Here is a 26531-nt window from a genome sequence, read left to right as displayed (position 1 = left end):
GTGGCCGGACGGAAGCCACTCCTCAGTAAAAGGCACATGACAGCCCGCCTGGAGTTTGCCAAAAGGCACCTGAAGGACTCTCAGACCATGAGAAACAAAGATTGAACTCTTTGGCCTGAATGGCAAGCGTCATGCCTGGAGGAAACCAGGCACCGCTCATCACCTGGCCAATACCATCCCTACAGTGAAGCATGGTGGTGGCAGCATCATGCTGTGGGGATGTTTTTCAGTGGCAGGAACTGGGAGACTAGTCAGGATCGAGGGAAAGATGAATGCAGCAATGTACAGAGACATCCTTGATGAAAACCTGCTCCAGAGCTCTCTGGACCTCAGACTGGGGCGAAGGTTCATCTTCCAAAAGGACAACGACCCTAAGCACACAGCCCAGATAACAAAGGAGTGGCTATGGGACAACTCTGTGAATGTCCTTGAGTGGCCCAGCCAGAGCCCAGACTTGAACCCGATTGAACATCTCTGAAGAGATCTGAAAATGGCTGTGTACCGACACTCCCCTTCCAACCTGATGGAGCTTGAGAGGTCCTGCAAAGAAGAATGGGAGAAACTGCCCAAAAATAGGTGTGCCAAGCTTGTAGCATCATACTCAAAAAGACTTGAGGCTGTAATTGGTGCCAAAGGTGCTTCAACAAAGTATTGAGCAAAGGCTGTGAATACTTATGTACGTGTGATTTTTTAAAAATTTTTTATTTTTTTAATAAATTTGCAAAGATTTCAAAAAACTTTTTCATTGTCATTATGGAGTATTGTTTGTAGAATTTTGAGGAAAATAATGAATTTAATCCATTTTGGAATAAGGCTGTAACATAACAAAATGTGGAGAAAGTGAAGCACTGTGAATACTTTCCAGATGCACTGTAGGCTATCACAAATATAACTGATCATTTTTTAGTTATCGACGTTTTAATCAAAAATCCTCTTGTCCTGTGTGCTATCAAAGAAATGAAGCAAAAGTGGTTACCTGTGTTGAACTTGCTCCTCAGATGCTGAAAATAGTTACATTGTCAGAGCCACTGGTAATAACGTTAACGTTAGATAATTGGTTCCAGTATGTGTGTGTATGTGTGAGCATGCGTGCGTACAGCGCTGACTGACTGACTGACTGGGAGTGAGAGATGCTTTACTGAAGCAATGGCGCAAAACACAACGTTAGAGATCTTTTATGTTATTAAAAGTGTAAAAATATTTTTGGTTCATTATGAAACTGTGGCAGGCCGCCACAATCTAGGTAATTGATGGGAAACACTGATAACCTATAACATATACTGTGTATAGTATCCCAATAAATAGTTTAGCGCCTACAAATAAATTTTCATCACTTGTCTCTTGCAGAGTTACGTGTATTTCCTGAGCGTGTTGTAGTATGTGCCAGTCCTCCAGAGAATGCTGCACTTCCCAATGTAAATCAGAACCTGGATGTGGTAAGAGCTGCTTATATTATAAATTAATGTATATAAGCAGCATTGGGGATGTTAATTTGAAGTAGTTGTAGCTTGCTAAGTTATGAGCTACTCTTTATTTAACCCTTTCAAACCCTGTGTCCATTCCAATGGACTTAACATTTCTCTGGTGTTATTTAAAAGGTTTTTGGCATTTGGTGCCACCCAAATCACAAGGATTATTAGACTGGATGGTGCTCTGAAAAAAATACAGGGTTCCCACCTTCATGGAAAACCTGGAAATATCAGGGAATTTCAAAATTGTGTTTTCCAGGTCTGGAAATGTCATTGGAATGACATTTTTTAAAAAAGTCATGGAAGATTTGTGGAATTTTTTCACGTTCTGCTATGCTTTAAAATATTTCATCACCCAAATGTTGTTCTTGGCTAGAGCTTTTGTATAGTAGTATAGTAAGTAAGTATAGTGCTTGCAAGCCATAGAGATGTCAGCGAATCCTTCATTTGGGTTCTTTTCTGATAATTGATCAAAATGGAATCAAACTTATTTCCAGAAATAAAAAATGACTGGAAAAGTCATGGAAAATCATTGGTCAAAAAGGGTGGGAAGTAGTACTGGGTAAAAATAAAGATTTTCTGATGCATTGTGATCTTAATTTGAATGATCTCAATATCGATTCTTAAATCTCAAGATTGATCTTTTACCCTGTGCACAGCCCTCTACACAATGACACGAAATCACTCGATTTTCAACCAAAATTCCAAATGATCTAAAATGAAATGAATCCGAAATGAATCCTAACTTAAGAGTTCCTGGCAGGGCCATAGCTAGTGGGGTGAAAGGTAGTAATGATTCTAGGGGCCCACAGGTCCAGGGGGGCCCACAACAAATTCTAAACTGTATTTTTTTAATAGGAAAGGGGCCCAAATCAATATAGAGTCAGGGGCCCCAGAATACCCAGCTATGTCCCTGGTTCCTGGTGCTTAAGAAAGAGGACATTCGTTATGAACCCATTCCCTGCAATGGCACCGTCTTTGACATGCAGTGGGCTCTGGACTCAAGCAGTCAATTCATGCCTTTTGTTTTCTCCCCATATTATTAATAGGTGGCAGTAGAGATGTTGGAAGGGGCTGATTGGTTAAGGCTCCGTACACTTTTAGTGCTTTCTGAGGTGGACCACTAAAATGCATCGGCTTAAATAAGTGGAACCCTGGCTTCTGGGCTGGCTTTTAAACCCCGTTGAGGACAACGAGTGCAGCAGCAGTTGTATGTATATTTGATCACTGTAAGGCATACTTTGACAGCTTATTTCAAAGTAGAAATAAGAGCGATAGTTCTGTGGATGGAAACGCCTTGTTGATGAGAGAGTTCAACAGAGAATGGCCAGACTGGTTCAAATTGACAAAGTCTACAGTAACTCAGATAACCGCTCTGTACAGTTGTGGTGAGAAGAATATCATCTCAAAATATTATTCTGAGATACAGGTTGGCACTGTTTTGGCGGCACGAGGGGGAACAACACAACATTAGGAAAGTGGTTTTAATGCTGTGGCTGATCGGTGTATGCTTTGTTTGCAGTTTGTCTGTTGTTTGGTCTCATCTGTTTGTCTGGTAAGGTTTTAAAAAGCACCTATTATGGTTTTTAAACATGCCTAATTTTGTTTTAAAGGTCTCATACAATAGATTTACATGCATCCAAGGTCAAAAAAACTTTAATTTGCTCATAATTTAAATTGCAGATTTACCTTTTTTTCCCAGTGTCAAAAACGACTCGTTCAATGATCCGTTCTAAAGGATTCATTCTAAACTCCTCCTTTCAGAGAGCCTGTTGTGCTCTGTTGTCCCAGTCTGTTGTGATTGGTCTACCGCTTAGTGTGGTGTTTGCGAGCAGCCAGTGAAGACCAGAGGCGGGTTTTTTGTTATCAAATTACGTAGGTTAGTACAGGAAGTCTGGAATTACTAACAACTCGTTTCAGGTGTTCAGAATCGGTTCTTTCTTTTGGAAGTCAATGGCTGTGTCTCGTTTGGAAGGATGCGTCCTCCGGAGGTCGCATTTGTCAGCCGCATATGTCATCGAGGCTGTCTCGTTTTATGTTTTTTTTTTGGGAATGCAAAAAAGGTTAACAATTGTATAAATGTAAGTGCATATACATAAAAGGCATTGACAATAGATAAAAAATAAGAAAAAGATAGACAAAAAAAAAAAAAAATGAAACAAGACAGCCTCGATGACCTATGCGGCTGACAAATGCGACCTCCGGAGGACGCAGCCTTCCAAATAAGACACAGCCAATAACTCCATTTGTCGTGCACTTTGATTTGTGAAACTTCGCAGACTTTTTTTTACATTCACAAACAGCTATATAACACACTACATGAAAGGTAATATTTGAAAAACCATAATAGGTGCTCTTTCAGTCTTAAAGTAAGAAATGTATACCAGGATTTTAATTCTGTAATGAGAAGAATTGCATCACATGGACTGCACGATTATGACAAAAAATCATAAATGTTGATTATTTCCCCTGATATTGTAATTTTGATTCATTTTGATAAATAAAATGAACATTAAAATACTTTGAGTGAGGCATCTGCATGCCATATTTTTTATGTAGGCTACACATCTAAAACAGGATAAGAACTGTGTTCAAGAATTACATAAGTGCTGTTTTATACATCCCTCAATCAAGACAGCGCCCTCTCAGCAGCATCAAAAACACAACTGTTTCTTTAAATTTTGAATAAATTATACTCCGAAAATGAGCAGCTGACATGTCTGTGATTGGCTACCATGGTTAACCGCTCCAAAACACGTTGTTAATAGAATTTTTGACTGAACTGGAGTAGACCTCAATGGAATGCTCTGATTGACACTTTTCACAATTAGTCAGTTGTGGCAGCTGTAATTGTAATCTTGTTTATTCACCAATTAATTGTGTGATAGGTATGCATTGCTTGGAACTGTCATTTTTGAAGTCTAAAAGAAGACCACAGTTTTATTTGGCTCACACAAATGCTCCCTTACCCACATTTATGGCATCACTTGTGTGTGGGTACAAAAGCTATGCTTTGGTTTAACATGATGGTCAGTAGTAGAATCTCTGGAGCCATCAGCATGCTGCAAGCGTGGGACACTGAGGGCCAGAGTGCTGTATCCCCCCGCCCCACACAGATCTTCTTGCATCTTTCATGTCCACATTGTCCCTCTGTGCCTCTCGGGTTGAACCTACTCTTTCTTCTAATGAAATCCTGGGAAAGCTACACAGAGCCGCCCACCTTGGGATGAATATCAAGAATGAAGACAGTCTCCCTTCTATCCTGCCGTTAATGTCGGTACTTTTTCGGTTGAATCATTTGCCATTGTTTTTCCTCGAGACATTTTCTTCCAGCCTTTTTTTCTATGTTGCTTTGGCTTTCAATGAAAGCAAGAGTTGTAATAATTTGAGAAAAGTTATCCAGTTCGACAGTGAAAAGTTCACATTGTGTAACCGCTTTTCCAGTTCAGGAAAGCAGGACTCTTGTTTTTGCATTCCCCTCCCCAGGATGTGGTTCTCTGTGCTTGTATATGCTACAAGGGAAGGTTTGCAGGGGCTTGCGGTGGTGCTCTCTCTCCCTCAGCCTCTTTGGCAGATCGGATGAGAGAGGCAACAGAAGAGTATGCTGGAGTTTCTCTCATGACAAAACAATTATTTCAATTGCTATGCTCTAATTTGTCATTTGGAGCCTTTTTCTCCCAGTTTCTTTAATTTTTCTTTTGCTTGAAAGTTAGCCAGGAAAGTTATAAATCTTAATGAAAAATGTGGCTCGGCAGTATGAGTCACATACGATGTAGAATTTCAATTTGAAAATGATAATGGCTCGCTGAATTTGTTCTTCCGATGTTGTCATATGTTTATGGTGAGTCCCTTTTACCACAGAGCTTGACAGCGAGAGTCTGAATGACGCCACATGTTTTGAGGCAGTTTGGGAATTTGTCTGTGGTCCTTCCATGTGATTTAATGCTCAGTTTGCAAAACAATGTTTATATCAGCCAAACATGGCTGCCATAACACCTATTCAGATGTCATAAGGTTAGGATTTGTGTCTGACAGCGAGTGGTGGTATGACGTGATTTCTTGGATGCAGCAAGAGAGCATGAACCTCTCTGGCAGTCGTAGTAGCTTATAGAGGTTGAAGATCTCTTCTACTTTCTAGTAGGTCCCTGGTTCAAACTCTGAAAAGGGAGTTTCATTAGCTGGAATGTTGAGGGTCATTTTGAAAAAACACAGATTTACTGCAACTTTTAAGATTCATGACATTCTAATTAGGCCTACCAAAATGTAGAGTACTGTGCAAAAGTCTTAGGCACATAAGATGTTTCACAACAACATTTGTCTTAAGATGGTTATTTATATCTTCAGCTTTAGTGTCGATAACAAACTAAATTTCACAGACCACATCTCAAAGACTGCAAGATCATGTAGATTTACACTCAACAATATCAGGAATATAAGACCCTTCCTCTCTGAACATGCCACACAACTTCTTGTTCAGTCACTTGTCATAACTAGACTGGACTACTGTAATGCTTTCATTGCAGGCCTCCCTGCATGTGCAATTAGGCCCCTGCAAATGATCCTGATCCATGCAGCAGCACATCTGGTCTTTAATGAATCAAAGAGAGCGCATGTTACACCACCCCTTTCTCTCTTCACTGGCTGCCGGTTGATGCATATATCAAATTCAAGGCTCTGATGCTGGCATACAGAACAGTCACTGGGTCTGCTCCAGCATACCTAAAATCATTTCTGCAGAACTACATGCCCACCAGAAGCCTGCGGTCAGCTAAGGAACGTCACCTTGTTGTACCAACACAAAGAGGCACCAAAACACTTTCCCGGACTTTCGGCTTCATCATACCACGTTGGTGGAATGACCTTCCCAACTCCATCCGTAAAGCTGACTCACTTTCTGTCTTCAAAATACGGCTAAAAACACATCTTTTTCATGAGCACTTAACCAGTCACAATAAATAAATAAATATTTCTTGTTGCACTTTAATCTGTTTTGAATGCTACTATTCTGATGTTAGTGAAACTTTGTAATATGGCACTTTTCGTACCACTATCTCCTTAAGATGTTTCGCTTATGTTTTCCTCTTTTATAAGTCGCTTTGGATAAAAGCATCTGCCAAATGAATAAATTTAAGTGTAGTGTGTCAATAGGAAATATAAATTTTAGACTTCTAAACATTCCTTTTGCAAATAGAATAGAATAGAATAGAATAGAAGAACAAGGAGCCCTGCAAAAGATGGCATGGCCCCACATTGCCCCCCACTGAACATCAATTCAGTCTGGGATTACATGGAGAGACAGAAGCAATTGAGACTGCCTAAATAGGTATAAGAACTGTGGCCAGTTCTCCAAAAACTTGGAACATCCTATCTACCAACAACCAAGAAAAACTGTGTCCAGGTGTACCTAGGAAAATTGGTGCTGTTTTGAAGGCAAAGGTGGTCATAACAAATATTGATTTAGCTTTTTTTAAGTTTACTGAACTTTGTATGATGTTAATTGATAAATGAAAATTATTTATGGCATTATTTTTGAAGACATCCTCACTATGCAACATTTTTCACAAGTGCCTAAAACGTTTGCACAGTACTGTATGTTACAGTTGGGAATTAGTGATTGCTTGGTAATTGATGTAAGATTAGTTTGTTGGGGGAAATGTGCAAATGTGACTGATAAGCTGTGATTTGTCCTGTAGGGTCAATTTGACCCTAGAACTGCCATGCTGCATCTTCAGTGGTAACAGAACTTTAATAGAAGGGTGTGGTGATGGGGGCGTGGTCGTGGGTCTGTCTGTGCGAGAGAGAGTGCGGTAAGGTTCGCCACCTTGTTTGTAATTATCTCTAACACCTGTCTCTTGTTATAGTAATGGCAGAGGGAGACTTAAAAGCCGCACCAGCTCACCAGTTCGAGAGAGAAACCCTGAGAGCACGAACTTTACACTTGCTGAGTGCATTTGTTTTCTGATTGAGTGTTTGAATCTACGGGAATAGACTGTATTAAGTCACCCCAGAACCTGAGGCAGAAAAATAAAAGTCTTGCCTGCACTGCTTCGTTGCCTCCTGACTCCTCCATTGCCCAAGAGAACCGAACTTGTTACAAAGGGTAAAGCAATGGTTCACCCAAAAATGATAATTCTCTCCTTATTTACTTACCCTTATGCCATTTCAAACTCGTATGACTTTCTTTTGTGGAACACAAATGAAGATTTTTTGATGCTGATGTGTTTATATGGTCTGTTTCTCACCCCAATCCGACCGTATCGCTTCAGAAGACATGGATTGAACCTTTTGAGTTGTATGGATAAAGTTGATGCTGCCTTTATGTCCTTTTTGGAGCTAAAAAAAGTTGGACCAATTGACTTTGATTGTATGGACAAAAACACATCTCCAGCAAAGCAACTTATTTTTGCTCTGCAGAAGAAAGGAAGTCATACAAATTAGAGATGGCAAAAGGTTGTGTAAATGATGAGAGAATCATTTTTGGGTGAACTTTTCCTTTAAAGCTGATGTGTGCCCTTTTTTTTAATTTTTTTTTTTTATGTAAAATGCTTTCTTGCATTCAGTTAAATTGCAGAGTCAACTATAAGCCATTTGTAGGCTGATGTCACATTAAGTTGTAAAACTCTTGCTCTGTGGCACTATCAGAACATTGCTGTTTGTTTGAATGGCCCATCCAGCCTGACACAGCAACTTTGGCTGAACCACTGGCGTGAACCAATGGAAGACAGGAGGAAGTTTTCTGTAATCAGTTTGAAAACTGATTTTATTTTCACAATTTGGTTTGGTGACGCTAATTGCACAGAAATGACACCCTTCAGCTTTAAACACTCCATGTGAATTGTCCTTGTAACAAATCCAAAGTACTTCAATCACTTTGAATATGAAAGTGTTTGCTCAGTGACTAAAATCTGCTGTTTTATTTGACACTGATTGCATTTCTTGAGGGATTCACATCCTGTAATCTTAAGCAGAGGTCAAATGGAAAGGTTCTTTCGTTGCTGTTGCATGACGAAGCAAACACAGGTGTGGTCTAGAATCAGCACAGCATCATGTCATGACAACAGTGATGGGAGACATTAATCCTCGTCCTTTTCATACACTTCCTGAAACACCTTGAGAAGGTGTCTGGAAGCGATTGTAGTCTATATTTGGTCACACCCCATACACTGCATTCTCAGTGCTGGTACCACTTCCTAGTCAGCATGTACAGTCATGTGACTGTAATTGGGGACGTGGCCTGGAAGAATGGCACCGCTAGAGGCCCTGTAATGAAGCGGCGGATCAAAGCTCAGTGCAGATGTGTTTTTATAGCCTCCTCTCCCTTTGGGCAGAGCCGCTGTGTTTATGGACATAACTTTATCCAGTCCTTGTTCCTCTCCTATCTCCATTTTTCACACTTTTCCAACAGCAAGCCACAGAAGGCTGTCATTTCAGTGCTTCTTGGCCTTGTGAGACTCATTGTCATCTAATCTTGTTTCTCTCCATGGAAACAAACAACTGGATTTCTCGAGTGGTTATGTTTTATGCATAACCTTAAAGGAATAGTTCAAATTCTGTGATATTTACTCACCCTCATGAGGTTTCAAACCTGTATGACTTTCTTTCTTATGCAGAACACAAAAGGAAATATTTTTTATGAATATTGCTGTCTGTCTTTTCACCACAATGGCAGTGGATGATGCCTCACTTTATAGATTAAAAAACAACCCCAAAGTATCATAAAAATATGAATGAACTTGTAAGATTGTGTAATAAGTCTTCTGAAGACATACCCGAAATAGAAGTAATTTTTCAGTGAAAATCTGGACATCGGTTGCACGTTCATGAGCGCTATGAAAGAAGCTTGTTCACAGTGGCACGGCAGAAGTTGTCTTGGTTTTAGCACTAATTGAGATGTTTTAGCTGCCATTGTATTGAAAACACAGGCTGCAGTATTCCGTAAAAAAAAAAACTTTTGTGTTCTGCAAAAGAAAGAAAGACTTTCTGGTTTGGAATGACATGAGGGTAAGTAAATTATATCAGATTTTTCATTTTTAGATGAACTATTCCATTAATGTCCCTGTGGTTGTGATGGCTGTAGAGTTATTCTGACAGGTACTTACAGAAGAAAGTGCCAGACATACACCATTCATGTATTTTTGTCACCATGAAAAAAAAAAAGGTTGTTCAGAATGTGATTCTTTGAATGGGCAAATGTTCTCCCAACACTTTCATGTCACAGACTGCTCTCACACATGTTCTTTGTTTAGGGTGACATGCATTTGTAAGAAGTCTAAGCTTGTTAGTTGACCTTTGTCATTCTGTGGTGTACAGAACATGCAAGCTTATTTGCACAATCCCAAAAAAGCAAGTCTGAACATTAACATGATTGCGACACTGCTGTCGTCACAAGGATGATGTCTTTCAGAAGAAATGATGCTAACGTGACACGGACTTGCTTTTTTGGGGAAAAAAATGTGTGGGTGCTTCTTTGGTTTGCTTTAGCATCTTTAAACATTCTCCTGTGTTATAAATGATCATAGCACATATTCATGCTAAATAGAACTGCTTGTTACTTAAAGAAATAGTTTGCTCAAAAATGAAAATTCTTTCATCATTTACTCACCATTGTGTTGTTCCAAACCCACATTACATATTTTTCTTCTGTGGAACACAAAAGGAGATGTTAGGCAGAAAGTTAGCCTCAGTCACCATTATCTTTCATTGTACGGTATAGCAAAAGATGCAATGGAAGTGAATGGTGACTGAGGCTGTCGGTTCCTAACATTCTGCCTAATATCTCTTTCTGTGTTCCAAAGAAAGTAATTTGGGTTTGGAACAAAAGGGGGGTGAGAAATGATGAAAGAATTAAAACTTATGGGTGAACTATCTCTTTAAGCGACTTGCTCAAGGGCATTATGGTCATAAGGAAGCTCTGTAACTTTTGTTCAAACCTGTGATCTTGTCACCATCCCAGATTCGTAACTATAGGCTACTTCCACTACCCACATTGTGGGCATTCAAGTGGTTGTGTTTTTAGTGATCTGCCTAACGGCTAATGATTTCAGAACACGTGACTGTCTGTGTATATTTGTTTGTTTGCTAGTGCAGATGAGCCGTTATAAGGGCGTCCTCTAAACATGCAAGCCCCTATAGTATCAGGTCAACTTGAATTCATGGTTGATTCATGGTTGATTGTTTATGGTGGAGTTTATGGGAAAGGAAAGGGTGAATGAGCCTGTCATCTTGATTCAAGACTTAGTCATTTCCTTGCAAAAATGACCTGTAGTTGGTAGAAGTCACCCTCCAGCTTACTTATTCAACAATCACTGTGTAAACACATAAATAAACACTATTAATGAACGTTAATAAACTCAGCAAAAAAAAAGAAACTTCCCTTTTTCAGGACACTGTATATTAAAGATAATTTTGTAAAAATTCTAATAACTTTACAGATCTTTATTGTAAAGGGTTTAAACAATGTTGTCCATGCTTGTTCAATGAACCATAAACAATTAATGAACATGCACCTGTGGAACAGTCATTAAGACACTAACAGCTTACAGACGTTAGGCAATTAAGGTCACAGTTATAAAAACTTAGGACACTAAAGAGACCTTTCTACTGACTCTGAAAAACACCAAAAGAAAGATGCCCAGGGTCCCTGCTCATCTGCGTGAATGAGCCTAAGGCATGCTGCATGGAGGCATGAGGACTGCAGATGTGGCCAGGGCAATAAATTGCCATGTCCGTACTGTGAGACGCCTAAGACAGAGCTACAGGGAGACAGGAAGGACAGCTGATCGTTCTGCAGTGGCAGACCACGTGTAACAACACTTGCACAGGATCGGTACATCCGAATATCACACCTGGGGGACAGGTACAGGATGGCAACAACAACTGCCCGAATTACACCAGGAACATACAATCCCTCCATCAGTGCTCAGACTGTCCGCAATAGGCTGAGAGAGGCTGGACTGAGGGCTTGTAGCCCTGTTGTAAGGCAGGACCTTACCAGACATCACCGGCAACAACGTCGCTTTATGGGCACAAACCCAACTTCGCTGGACCAGACATGACTGGCAAAAAGTGCTCTTCACTTATGAGTCGTGGTTTTGTCTCACCAGGGGTGATGGTCGGACTCGTGTTTATCATCGAAGGAATGAGCGTTACACCGTGGCCTGTACTCTGGAGCGGGATCGATTTGGAAGTGGAGGGCCCGTCATGGTCTGGGGCGGTGTCACAGCATCATCGGACTGAGCTTGTTGTCAATGCATGCAATCTCAACGCTGTGCGTTACAGGGAAGACATCCTCCTCCCTTGTGTGGTACCCTTCCTGTAGGCTCATCCTGACATGACCCTCCAGCATGACAATGCCTCCAGCCATACTGCTCATTCTGTGCATGATTTTCTGCAAGACAGGTATGTCAGTGTTTTGCCGTGGCCAGCGAAGAGCCTGGATCTCAATCCCATTGAGCATGTCTGGGACCTGTTGGATCGGAGGGTGAGGGCTAGTGTCATTCCCCCCAGAAATGTCCGGGAACTTGCAAGTGCCTTGGTGGAAGAGTGGTGTAACATCTCACAGCATGAACTGGCAAATCTGGTGCAGTCAATGAGGAGGAGATGCACTGCAGTACTTAATGCAGCTGGTGGCCACACCAGATACTGACTGTTACTTTTGATTTTGACACCCCCTCTTTGTTCAGGGACACATTATTCCATTTCTGTTAGTCACATGTCTGTGAAACTTGTTCAGTTTATGTCTTATTTGTTGAATCTTTTTATGTTCATACAAATATTTACACGTTAAGTTTGCTGAAAATAAAAGCAGTTGAAAGTGAGAGGACATTTCTTTTTTTTTGCTGAGTTTATAACTACATCTTTGCTAACTGAGTTTTACGTGCCACGTTCTATGTTTCACCACTGTTTCCTGGTGAAGTTAACACTAGAGGCGCTACAACAATTGTGCTTTTCATTCACTTTCACACAAATCACAGGTACTACGGCTGATCATGACATTTTAAACTCTTATTGTTTGCTCTATAACTCACATACTGCTATGCTACGATATTGACTTTTACATCATTTGAAAAACTATACATTTTAACGCTTGTATTACAGACCCACCTACATTTACGTACTTATTCCAATGAGATTAGCTTGTGTGGTAGTACTTTGGATTTCGGTGACAGAGGTTAGAGCCCAGCCAAACACGCAAGCTGACACGTTAGACGAAAGTGTCATAAAAGTGACGAGATTGCTCCAGAAAATTTGCTTTTCACATCGTGTTTGCTTTTAGGACACTATCGTTTAGGTTTAGGTTAAGGGTAAGGATGTCTATTTTGTTTACCTTTCATTTACTTTTAGGACACTATTGTTTAGGTTTAGGTTAAATTTTTAAATTAGTGCTAACCTTGTGCAATTACAACACCATTTCCCTCACTTTTGGTGGTGAAAATTTCGTTTTGCAAAGATGTTGCCATGGTCACGTAAATGTCAATAGACAAACCTTTTTTTTTTTTTTTAGCACTGTGCACTTCTAGAAAGAAAAGTTACATTTAAAAAAAAAAAAAAAAAAAAAAAAAATTATAATCTGACTAGTTTAATTTGTCTACTAACAATGTCCAATATTGTATGTACATGCATCACAGGAGATTTATGTCATTTTTGTATTATGTTTTCTTCTGTAAATCAGTGTAATTCTCATTACAGCGTCACATACACCAAATCTCAAATTCTATATTGTGGTTAATAGAATTCCATGATGGACTGTTTTGCTAAAACTTATTTTGTGACTGAAATTGCCAGAAGTTGGAAAAAACACCCATATATGAAGGTACTACAGACGCACACCTTTTGTAAAGGTGACATGAGCGCGCATTATAGCTCAGACAGGAAGTCCTGTCAGTGCTGGTGATCAAATGAAAGCCTTATTGAGGTTTGTATTATTTCACATGTCTTCCTTTTTCCCACAGACACATTGACTGCTAGCCTCTCCTTGTTCCTTATTCAGTTTACAAATCATACTACTAACTCTGTGACTTGGCCTAAATTTCTTTTCTTATCTCTCATTCTCTTCCCCTTGTTCTCCTTTGAGGGCCAGCGGCCTGCTTCTTGTTTGAGTTTCTCTGGGAAAGAAACACTGTGTCCATTGTTGCCCTTTCTTTCATCTGTTCTCCAAAGTTATGTAAAATGCAGATGAAGGTATTGAAATTCAAATGCTCTTCCTTCGCTGTCCTTCATATTTTTGTTGAGCATGTGTATGTGCACCATAACGGTCACACTCAACTGGGTGTGTTTATTTTCAGTGGAGTTATCGTTAGTGAGTACTGTATGGTGGGTGTGTTTTGGTGTGCTTGTGTGTCTGGATATCCCCCTAAAAACCATCCAGTCTTGGTTACAGTGGGCGGAGAGACGTGGTGGATTGAGGAGGGGGAGTTTCTCTGAGTCTCTATGTGTGTAAGGGAGATGGATAGACATCCAGTGGTCATAGAGGGAACCAAGTCTACAGATGAGACAGCAGCCTGCTCGCACTGACAGTGGAAATGGATTGTTTTGAAACATCAGTGGTCCACGCTGGAACATGAATTCCTCTGAATGCTTGTCTCTGTGGTTGAACACACCGCAGAGATTCTAGGGCTCTGATACACACTCTTTTTCTCAGAACTTTAGTAATGCCACTCCAATCATGAAATCATGATTGTGTCTAGAGACTGCAATGGCAAGATGTACAGTGAAAAAGTACTTACATTTTGGTCTGTTCTCACTCAGAAACAACTGGATCGCTTCATAAAACATTGACTGATTGATTGACATTGATTAAACCCGTATGACTTTCTTGCAAACACAAAAGAACATTTTTCACACAGCTTTTTTGCCATATAAAGTGAATAGTGACTTTGGGCTGTCAAGCCCAAAAAAGGACAAAAAACTAAATAAAAACAAGATAAAATCACAGTAACTGTAGTATACACAAGTCATGCACTTTGAGTCTTTTGAAGCTATACAGACCTACATTTAAATAATCTTTCACTATCAAATCATTGATGAACTAATTTTGCAGCAAATATGTAAAGATGGCGACTACACCACAGGTTTGACGCCATGATGTTTGGTCACAAGACAAGCAAGAACTAATGTTTGTTGTTATTGACATCAAGCTTGTGCTGTTGTTGCCATATTTGCATATTTGCCACATACTCGGCTCATGAATGATTTTAGAATGCATAACAACTGTCATCACGCACAGAGTGATTTTATTACTTCGGAAGGTATTAAATATAGTAAATAGAGTTGCATTGACTACATTTAGTGGTTTTATGTTTCTTTTTTTTCTTTTTTTAAAAAAAATTCTTTATGGAGCTTGACAGCCCATGTACACAACCGGTCAAAAGTTTTGAAACACTCACTCATTTGAAGTCATTAAAACTATGGAATAACATAAATGGAACAATGGGAATTATGTTGTGACTAAACAAAATCCAAAATAAATCAAAACTGTGTTATATTTTAGCATCTTCAAAGTAGTCACCCTTTGCCTAGAATTTGCAGACATGTACTCTTGACATTTTCTCAACCAACTTCTTGAGGTATCACCCTGGGATGCTTTTTAAACAGTATTGAAGGAGTTCCCATCTATATGCTGGGCACTTATTGGCTGCTTTTCTTTATTATTTCTTTATTTATTTTATTATTAAGTCATCAATTTCAAAAACGTTTTTTTTTTTTTTTTTAATAACACTTTAGTTTTATAATGAAATAAATTAATATGGTGGCACAATTATATTTTTGTCTACAAAACTAATTTCAAACATTTAAGCATACGCCTTCAGATCAAAAGATTTTTAAGATCATGAGAAACATTTCAGTCAAGTGTTTCAAAACTTTTGACCGGTAGTGTGTATACATTATATGAGTCAATGACGTGACAATTTTTTTCCCCAGAACTATTACATTATTCAGACAATTCACACGAAACAATTACTTGAATTTTCCTCTTCTATGATGAACATGTTTTAAAATTTAGATTTTTTTTTTCTAGACGCGATATATAGTGTCATGTGGTGGAACTGTTCAGAGACAGAAATAAAAAAAGTCCCTTTAAAGAAATGTTTCGGGTTCAATACAAGTTAAGCTGAATCGACAGCATTTTTGGCATACTGTGGATTACCAAAATTTTTTAATTTGCCTCTTTTTCTTTAAAAAAAAAATCAATAATCGAGGTTCTAGTGAGGCACTTTTTTTGCCAATTTTTGAACGTTAAAATACTCACCGTTTCAAAAGTATAGCCACAAGACATAAAGAATATACGTGCAAACATGATTTTAATGTGATAAAATCGCTAGCTAACCTTTTCTGTGTAAAGTTATAGCCAATTTTACAACTTCGTTACCATGACGATGTAATGTCAACAAACCCTTCAATGACTGTAAAAATTACGATTTAAACAACTTTACAGCTTAATACATGAGTTTTAACAGAAGAATTAATGTAAGTGCTTTTATAAAATTACAAGCTTCACATTTCTGTGTTTAAATCCTCCAAAAATTGGCCACATCCACTGCTCCACTGTAACCTCGATTTTTGCTTTTTTTTAAAGAACGAGTCAAAATACATTTTTGTGGTAATCAACATTATGCCACAAATGCTGTCGATTGAGCTTAACTTGTATTAAACCAGGAACATTCCTTTAAAAACAAAAATTCTTGAAAAAACAAAAAATTAAATGTTGTCATGTGTAGTGCAGAATAATATTTTATTACAATTTCTTAAAACAACTGTGTTTTAAAACATGATTCATATTTAACTTTTATCCACCAAATCTTGCCATTCTGTTTTCATGTGACAAAGATCATAAAACAGAGAGGACCCTTTTAGACCCTCATGACTGAGTGTGAAGTAAAAAAACTTTCTTAAAAAATATATTTTTTATGAAAAGGCACATTTTATTCAGGTTATATGGTATAACCCTAAAAAAAGTTATATATATATTTTAAATTATATTAAAATGGAAAGTACTTTCATATCTTTCACTTGATGGTTAAACAACATGAATTTTTTAAAGTCATTAAGTCATAAATGTTTTTTTTTTAGAAAATGCTTTAAATGTTTCTTCGGAAGAAAGAAAGTCATATGAGTTTGGAGTGACATTAGGATTTGTAAATAATGACGCAATTTTCAGTTCTGGGTGAACTATCCCTTTAAACTGAACGTTTTCTCTTTCAGCCATTGATCAGGCCGTTTAGAATTGATTTATGTGCAGTCCTTGTGCAGAGTGAGTATGTAATTTGTCTTTGTACCATGAAATTTCACATACCGATAACTATTATCACAGCTAAAAAGACTTGGCTTGCAACTGAGATCCTATCTTGAGACACTTTTTATTCATATCATATAAAACATAAATGAACACCAGTAGCATTCCACAGAAAATTGTATGAAGTCAATCAGATCATGTAATCAATATATACATGTAGTCAAATTGTCTGAACTGGCATTCCTTTGTCAGATGGTCAGTTGTCTGACAGGTTGCATCACATACGCATGCTGCAGAATCTGCAACTCCCCATTTATGCATGAAATAGGTACACTTTCATTGTGTAGTTCATAACCTGTTCAGCATGACCTGCTCTTGGCACTTTAGCTCTAAGTCAGGAAAGTTGAATACTGGGTCAACAACAAAGTGGAACCTGAAAGATTGTACGCTATAGTGCCTATTCCTGAAAAAGTTGTAAATGCAGCACATGCATTAGCATTATAAATTGTGCTCAGATACATTTGTGAATGCAGTAATGCATTACATCAAGCTTTTGCAGCTAGAAGCACTGGTGCACGTGCACTTGTCTAGAGTAATTTTTTGGGGCCTTTGGACCTCACGGAAGTGGTAGGGGCCAAAAGCCCCCCTAACCTTCACATGTTTTTGTGTCCATGTACTTTATTTTTCAATGGTTTTCTATGTAAACTTGCACTAGATAGACATCTTTGACTGCTGCACCATGTCTCGCAGTTTTTTTTAGCATCTCATGCAGGAGAGCCACATTTTCTAGACACTGTTTCAAGTTAAAAACAGCTTAAACTTTTACAACTGTTCAACTGTTATATTTGTTTTTGCTGCATCTTGCTTTTTTTTAGTGCAAGAACTTTTATTTGCCCCAACATAGTGGTGAAATCTTATGGCTCAACCCTTGTAAGATTCAAACTTTCAATCTTTTGGTAACCACCCCATATTTCTAACCACTTGGAAACCCCTCTGTATGAAACAAAGTAAAATATATTAGGACATAGAGGCCCATTCTCTAGGCCAAAGTCTGTGCACCTCACATGAATCTCATCCTTCCGCAGTTTCCTCCATTCACTCTAATGACTTGATGGACCTTGTGCTTATCTGCCCATTTGCTCCTAAAATAGAACTAATAGCCTATATATCTTTAGCCTGTTCAGAGGCCAGTTGGTAAACCTACTCTTTTATGAAATCCAATCAGTTTGGACTGGAATTATTGTTTTGTCGGTTAATCGCAGTTCAATGATCCTGTGCCCCTAAAGACGGCTGCCACAAGCACCTGCTCTGTTCTTGCTCAGTCAAGGATTGTTCTGTTGATAGAGCTTCATTAGGACTGTTGAAGGTGCATGTTGGTGGGATTCAATAAGCTGCCTCTTCTCTTTATTCTTCCCAGAATGGCCCAGTTAAGCATGGCTAGTACTAGAACAAGGACTTCAAAGTGTTTGTTTGTTTGTGTGTGCGTTTGTGTGTGTTTTAATCCCGACCTGGCTTCACCAAACAAATTGTTTAGTGATGTTTTGCAGAGTTGGTGAATAACTAACTAAAAGTAGTGACACTAATAACTCAAAGGAATAGTTCTAAAAAGACAATTCTGTAATTATTTACCCTAGTTTCGCTTCAAACCCGTATGACTTTCTTTTTTTCATGGAACACAAAAGTTTAATTTTCAGTCTTCACAGGGTTTATTTGCCATACTGACAGCAAATAGTGGCTCTGTCATGCTCGAAAAGGACAAAAAACACTATAAAATCACAGTGCAAGTAATAAATACGACTCATGCACCATATTCCAAGTCTTCTTAAGAGATCAAATCACTTTCTGCGATGAACAGAACGAAATTAAAGTCGCTATTCGCTCCCAAATCAGACCATTAATAAAGTGCTTAAATCAAATATGTTGGCTACATCAATAACTTCAAACCTCATTGGTTCTCACCGTGTCTCACGATCAAATGCGGGACATGACATCGTTATATTTTGTCACAAGACGTGATGAGAACCAATGATGTTTGACGTTATCGACAACCACTGATGTTACACTTACTTAGTGCTTGCTTAGTTGACTCTGTATATGAAGCTGGAATCATCTTCTTCTTTCTGCTGTTCCCGTTAGGGGTCGCCATAGCGGACCATCTCTGATCCGCATATTTGAGTTGGCACAGGTTTTACACTGGATGCCCTTCCTGACGCAACCCCCAGTGGCTGGGGGACTCTCACTCACACCTCCGAGGCAATTTTAGATTGCATATAAAGCTGGAATATGAGAGAGAATTTTAACATTGAAAAAATTACACACAGCACCTTTAATCTGTGATACTTAATTGTTCTGAATGAAGATATTATGATAGTAACATGCACACAAACACACACTGTATAAAATGCAACATGCACAAGCCTATAAAAGCAAATTCATACACAGATATTTATATCCTCATGAACATAAGACATTTGATTACCAAGGCAGAGGGGAAAAACAGAGAGCATTCTGATCTTCCTCTGAATGCTGGCAGTTAAATACAAGCTCTGCTTTTGTTTTGATGGCCATACCCAAGAGACCAAGCGAAAACACAACATCCCACGGATCTGTTCCCATGGTTACACCAAATATCTCCAAGTTACTACAAGTCAGTACAATGTATTTCTCTTAGAGTGCTTTGTTCCTGCTTTTTTCATGTACTTCACAGTTCCTGCCAGGTGTTGAGAGATTGTGTTCTAGTGCTATAGAGGTATTAAAGCCACTGAGCTTAACATTTTCACAGCAATCCATTAATAATGTTTCCTCTCTCTGACTCTTTCTTATTTTGCTGGTTTTAAGAATGAGCAGAGTGCAACAAGCAAGTCAAAGTATTTTACTAGCCCTGGTGAAAGCGTAGATTCATTACCCAGCATTGCAGCAACGAAAAGGGCCATCCTTCAGAAGATGTAAGTACGGCTCTGATACAGCTTCTGGTGATGATGTCCGCAGAATTCTCATTGAACATTGCTTCATTCTTACAGTCAAAAAACAAAATAGAATTTGCACAACTACAGTAATTAAATTCAAAATTGAAAGAAACAAGAGGCTTTTTCCAGGTTCAATACAAGTTAAGCTTAATCAACAGCATTTGTGGCATAATGTTGATTATGACAAAAAAACATTTGTCTCATCCCTTGTTTTTTTTAAAAAGAAGTAAAAAATTGCACAGTAAGGCACTTACAATGAAAGTGAATGGGGCCAGTTCATTACATTAAAATACACACGGTTTCAAAATTATAGCCACAAAATGTAAATATTATACATGTTAACATGATTTTAGTGTGATCACTTACTAAGCTTGTCTCTATGAAGTTACAACCAATATTACAATTTCGCTGTCATGACGATGTAATGCCAGTAAAACCTGTAATCCCAGTAGAACAGAGATTTATCACACTGAAATTATGTTACCATGTAAAATGTTTACATCTTGTGGACACATATGAAACGGTGTGTATTTTAATGTTTATGGACTGGCCCTATTCACTTCCATTGTAAGTGCTTTACTGTATTTGCATTTTTTTTTTTTTTTACAAGAAAATCAAGAGACATTTTCTGATACTGGATATTGAAGTCTCAAATTTCTTTAAATGTTCAGTTTTACAATATGACCATTTATTTCTGATTTAAAGTTAAGCAACTGGCAATGATTGATTTCTATTTTGGTTTTGATTCACTTAGTTTGAATCAGCGCACACAACAGTTATTGGCTATATATATATTTGGTGCAAAACTTACTTGTGTTTGTTTGTTCTTACAGTGCCAGGCAGGCTAACATCCAGCCCAGACAATGCCAAGATGATCAAGGATCCAGATCAGCCCAGCCAAAGGTGGATGCAACAGAGAAGAGATCTTTCGAAGGCCATGAAGGCCATCGTCCTGTACCTTTGTCATCTGAGGGCATGTTCACAGATAAGTCATTAGAGATGGCTTGTGTGCAAGAGGAAGTGAAAACTGTGTTGTCATTTGAATTAAGTAATAGCAATGGGAGTGGGAGTGCACAGAGCTGCCCAAATGAAGATAAACCGTCAGAGCAGCTCAGCACTGATCAGGCCACTGCTCTAAGGAGAAGACAACGAACCCCAAGTAGCTCAAGGGAGGACATTGATCACCAGAAGGCAAAGAGATTGCGTATTGGAGATGCTGCAGTACTAAGCAATTCCAACAGGCCCTCTTCCAGCCTTACTGCACTTGGTTCCACTTGGAGTCCCCGTAATGCAGCTCAGCTTGAGATCAGAGTGGAAGAGGAGCAGCTTACAAATGGAAACAGCACTGCCGTGCAGACTAACCAAAGCAGGCTGGCCGCAAGTCTGAGAGGCCTATCCGTCAAGCCTGGATCCTCTGACTGCGCTATTAGTTCCAGATCGGCCACCAGAGAGGAAAGGAGGGGGAGTGCGCCCAAAACATCCCGATTACGCCGGCTCAAGAAGTCCTGAGGGGCACGACGGCAGAGAGCAGGAGAGGATGTTAGATGCCACCAAGATGGATGTTACAGTACACACTTCTACTGTAATGCTGTCTGTCAACGATGGTTGCATAAGAGATCACCACACAGTTTTTCATGCTTGCTTAACATTTTGCACACACAATTTCCTTCTGCCTTTAAAGTAAAAAAACGTTGTGGAGACACACATACAAATATGCATATACTTTTACTTGCTTGAGTTAAGTTGAGAAGTTCTTAAACATTTGAATAGGTTTAATTTGCAATGGATTTATAATACCAGAACCAGTTAAAAGGGACACGCACAAACAATAACTGCACTCTTAAAAAAAAACAAAAAAAAAAAACATGCAGCACAAATGTAGATGCCGTTTTCTGCGTAAGATTTGAATTTCAGACTAGCGGGAGCCACTGAGCACGCTGTGGCTTCAAGCCCAAATCTCTGGCTCCAACTGTCTGAAATCTGCTCTCTTCCAGCTTTAGTTGAATACATGATTGATTTCACTGTGTTCACACATACATACAGATCTCCTTAAGCGATCAGGGTTTTCACCGTTGGAGCCGACTGTCGTCTCCCTGTGGTTATCGTTTGTAAATGTGTTATTGCTTTTCATTACATCGAGATGACTGACAACATTATGGATCACTGTACAGTCTATGTCTAATATTTGGCTAATCATGGGTGCAGTCAACCTTGATATAGAGTGTAATGGCAGGCTGATTATACTGTATGTGTGGACATAAATTCATCTAGTCACATGCTCTGATTTTCCAGCCATACATACCAATTCCAGCATTCACTTTAGGTCTATGTCTTTAGAAAAATAGACAGATGTGTCGTTGCCTAGCCTAAACATAATATTCAAACATTGTGCTGTAATAATATCTTAAAGAGCTTGTTATGTAGGGTACATAAAAGCAATTTGAACATTTCAGTTGATTTTTTTTCCCCCAAAACAAATTCGAGATAAAAAGACTGAAGGCTGGATTAGGGTGAGAATACCTTTAAAGTGGTTATAGATTGTGATGTTTTGTAATGAAATTTAAATAAAGATGACAAATGAAGAAAAAAATTCTGATTCTATTGCTTTTTAAACCAGCTTCAGTAAATGGACTCAAGGTATCCAAGGTACAGTATAATGTTTGTCCAAAGACGAGATCCACGCAATCCATTTGTTACTGAATAATGGATCTCTTAATATTTCTGTTCTCTATAGTCAGTTTTGATCAAAACAACAAAACTAATCTAATAAAGAAGCCGTGCAACTTCACTCTTGTTCAAATGAATTCATCCACCAAAACAAAATGCTGAACAGCCAGTAGTTTTAAGGAGACAGTACCATTTTAACACTTGTTCTACATAATGTAAATACTTGTAAATAGTACAAATAACGCATATAAACAAAAAACATTTAGGCCTAAAAATTATATATATATATATATATATATATATATATATATATATATATATATATATATATATATACACACACACACATATACATATACATATATACACACACACACACATTATCTAAAAGAAAAAGTGATTCATCAGACCAGGCCACCGTCTTCCATTGCTCCATGGCCAAGTTCTGATGCTCATGTGCCCATTGTAGGTGCTATCAGCAGTGGACAGGGGTCAGCATGGGCATTCTGACCAATCTGTGGCTACGCAGCCCCATACGCAGCAAGCTGTGATGCACTATGTTCTGACACCTTTCTATCATAGCCAGCATTAAGTTTTTAAGCAATTTGTGCTACATTAGCTCTTCTGTGGGATCGGACCAGACAGGCTAGCCTTTGTTCCCCACGTGCATCAGTGAACCTTGGGCGCCCATAACCCTGTCGTCGGTTCACCAGTTGTCCTTCCTTGGACCACTTTTGGTAGGTACTAACCACTGCATACCAGGAACACCCCACAGGACCTGCCGTTTTGGAGATGCTCTGACCCAGTTGTCTAGCCATCACAATTTGGCCCTTGCCAAAGTCGCTCAGGTCCTTACGCTTGCCCATTTTTCCTGCTTCCAACACATGAAATTCAAGAACTGACTGTTCACTTTCTGTCTAATATATCCCACCCCTTGACAGGTGCCATTGTAACGAGATAATGTTATTCACTTCACCTGTCATTGGTTTAATTGGTTTTCACTATTTGAAAAAAGTCACTTTTGATCAAATCTAGACAGGCCCCATTTCCAGCAGCCATCACTCCAACACCTTATCCATGAGTAATTATGCTAAATTGCTAATTTGGTACTAGGAAATCACTTGCCATTATATCAAACACAGCAGAAAGCTATTTGGTTCATTAAATGAAGCTTAACATTGTGTTTGTTTTTGAGTTGCCACATTATGCAATAGACTAGCATGTCTTAAGGTCAATATTAGGTCAAAAATGGCAAAAAAACGCTTTCTCTAGAAACTTGTCAGTCAAACATTGTTTTGAGGAATGAAGGCTATACAATGCTTGAAATTGACAAAAATAAATAAATGAAGATTTCACGCAAAGGTGTACACTACAGTCTTCAAAGACAAAGGACAACTGGCTCTAACAAGGACAGAAAGAGATGTGGAAGGCCAGATGTACAACTAAACAAGAGGATAAGTACATCAGAGTCTCTAGTTTGAGAAATAGACACCTCAGATGTCCTCAGCTGACATTCATTGAATTCTACCTGCTCAACACAAGTTTCATGTATAACAGTAAAGAGAAGACTCAGGGGTGCAGGCCTTATGGGAAGAATTGGAAAGAAAAAGTCACTTTGAAACAGAAAAACAAAAATAAAAGGTTAGAGTGGGCAAAGAAACACAGACATTGGACAACAGATAATTGGAAAAGAGTGTTATGGATCTTAACCCCTTTGAGCTTTTGTGGGATCAGCGAGACTGTAAGGTGCGTGAGAAGTGCCCGACAAGACAGCCACATCTATGGCAAGTGCTACAGGAAGCGTGGGGTGAAATGTCACCTGTGTATCTGGACAAACTGACAGCTAGAATGCCAAGGATCTGCAAAGCTTTCATTGCTGCACATGGAGGATTTTTTTGATGAGAAATCTTTGAAGTAGTTTTAAAAAAAATCCAAATTGTAATAGTAATTTTTCACATTATCAATGTCCTGACTATACTTTGTGATCAGTTGAATGAAACTTTGGTGAATAAAAGTACCAGTTTCATTCTGGCCATTCTCTGTTGACCTCGCTCACCAACAAGGCATTTCTGTCCATAGAACTGCCGCTCACTGGATGTTTTTTTTTTTTTGGCACCATTCTGAGTAAATTCTAGAGACTGTTGTGCATGAAAATCCCAGGAGATCAGCAGTTACAGAAATACTCAAACCAGCCCATCTGGCACCAACAATCATGCCATGCTCAAAATCACTGAGATCAAATTTTTTCTCCATTCTGATGGGGAAAAAAATCAAACGGCATATTCAGCTTCATAAACTTGTCAGATGTTAGTTTGTCTTGTAAAAATGGTATTTTGCTACTCTTGCTTCTTACAGCTTTGACAGCACTTGAGATGACGTACTGCTGCTCCACTGATCCATCTCAAATTACAATGGTTAGGCTTGGGAGTCAATTCCAAAAGGAATATATTTTTCGATTCCAAGGCGTTTGGAGTCAACTCCACTCAGGGGAGTGACATGATCTTTTGTCATACATACTATCAGTCATAAATAGTGTGAAGTCTGATTTATATTGAGCTGTTTATTGTAAGATTTCACTATGCTTACCATTTATTCTTGAGAAAATTGCCCACATTGACTAATAACTTGAAAACAGAATCAGAGGTTGATTTCAACATTTCTGGAATTGAACAGCCCTATACATTATCTCAGCAATATCTATCTAGAGTGGGGTTTTGGGAAAAGGAGACATGTCTAATTTAGTCAACGTCCACATTAAACCGTTTAAGTTTGAAACCTCTGTTTTCAGTTTCCTAACGACATCGTTTTCCAAAGTACATGATTATGGAGAGCGTTTTCTAAAGTCTTCACTTTCGGTGCAGGGAAATGGCATTCTTGTGTTGATTAAGAGACATAAACACAGACAAATTAGTGCATTTTTAAAAGAAAACGTATTGGTATGGACGTGGCTAAGTCTGGCAGAAGTTCCAGAATGGCTAACATTATTTAAAGTACTTTTAAAAATCATGAAATTAATAAAATTTTTACATTTGAATTATGTATTGGTCAGAACATTACACTGGAGATCAGTATTTCTTGAATTAAAGCTTAAAGATTTAGAAATGTGTCATTTCTGCACCACCCAACAGAATGGCAAAAAATTATGACCGAACAGAACAGGTAGTCCTACCACCGTGCTATTGGTTGAGCCAATGTTGTTATGTTTAGCCTAGTCATGTGGCTTTAAGAGATTGCAATTCCTCAAAAATTATACACCTTTAACTAGATCCCTATCATGATTGACAAACATTTGAAAACCCATTTTTTACTCATCACCATTAGCATTGCCCTTTGACCCTCATTGATCATGTAGGGAAGGAATTTTAGTCACAGCATCAGCCTTCCCATGGTACAGAGTACAGTCTGTACCACACAGCTATTGCATGTTAACACATTTAGACAGACCTTGTGCCTCTGACATTCTCCATGTAACATTAAATCAGCACAAGGAGCTGTTCAGAATGAAAGCGTTCTTAAGCTAAAAAAGCTAGACGTAGTGCAATGGATAAAACAGAACGTAGGTGTTTTGAGACAGTTTTTTTTTCATTTAACTTGAAAGTATCTAAAAAAACAAACAAAAAAACGTGACGCTCCTGCACGAAATGCTGAAAACAGACATGGTGCAACGGTCAAAGACGTTTGTCAAGTGCATTTTTCCTTAGAAAAACAATTGAAAAACAGCTCAGATGGATGCAAAAACAAGTTTGTTGTGAAAGGTCCCTAAGACAGAGCTAAGGAGCTATTTTCAAAACACAATTCTGTGTCTGCTTTTTTAACGCAAGAACGTTTTCTTGTTAAACAGCCCCTAAGCCCACTCCCAAATTAGCACAACAGAGAACAAATCGTTAGCAAACAAAATTTAATTTCTTTTTATACAAAATGTTTAATAAATATAACATTCAAAAAATATTGCCAGGAACAAACTAAAAAATGTTTTACAATAAGGTCAAATATGAACATTGAATATTGCCATGATCTCATAGAATTTACAAACGTGATAAGCGTGTTGGTTTGTCGTTTTAGAGAGCCTTGATATAAAAGAATCACTAAAAGAACACTACATGTGCACAGCAATAGAAAAGGACTCCTGAAAGCAAGGCAGTCACCTACAGTGTTTCCATTGGCCCCCCTACTGTTCAAGTATTCACAGCCTAGCTT

At 38.6% G+C, this 26531-nt stretch overlaps 1 protein-coding gene across 3 annotated transcripts in view; it reads left to right on the top strand.

Annotated features, from left to right (window-relative positions):
- Positions 1-22245, top strand: part of slx4ip (SLX4 interacting protein) — a 60772-nt gene extending 38527 nt beyond the window's left edge. For all 3 annotated transcript variants that reach the window (XM_051651970.1, XM_051651969.1, XM_051651968.1), the window contains 3 exons: positions 1348-1436; positions 19540-19646; positions 20501-22245. In XM_051651970.1, the coding sequence (XP_051507930.1) occupies positions 1348-1436; positions 19540-19646; positions 20501-21176 (872 nt within the window). In that variant the 3' untranslated portion in view covers positions 21177-22245. The remainder of the gene's footprint in view (positions 1-1347; positions 1437-19539; positions 19647-20500) is intronic.
- Positions 22246-26531: the final 4286 nt, after the last annotated feature.

The sequence above is a fragment of the Myxocyprinus asiaticus genome, chromosome 23 (assembly GCF_019703515.2).
Source record: "Myxocyprinus asiaticus isolate MX2 ecotype Aquarium Trade chromosome 23, UBuf_Myxa_2, whole genome shotgun sequence".
NCBI classification, from domain to species: domain Eukaryota; kingdom Metazoa; phylum Chordata; class Actinopteri; order Cypriniformes; family Catostomidae; genus Myxocyprinus; species Myxocyprinus asiaticus.
This window is presented reverse-complemented; position numbering and strand designations above follow the sequence as displayed.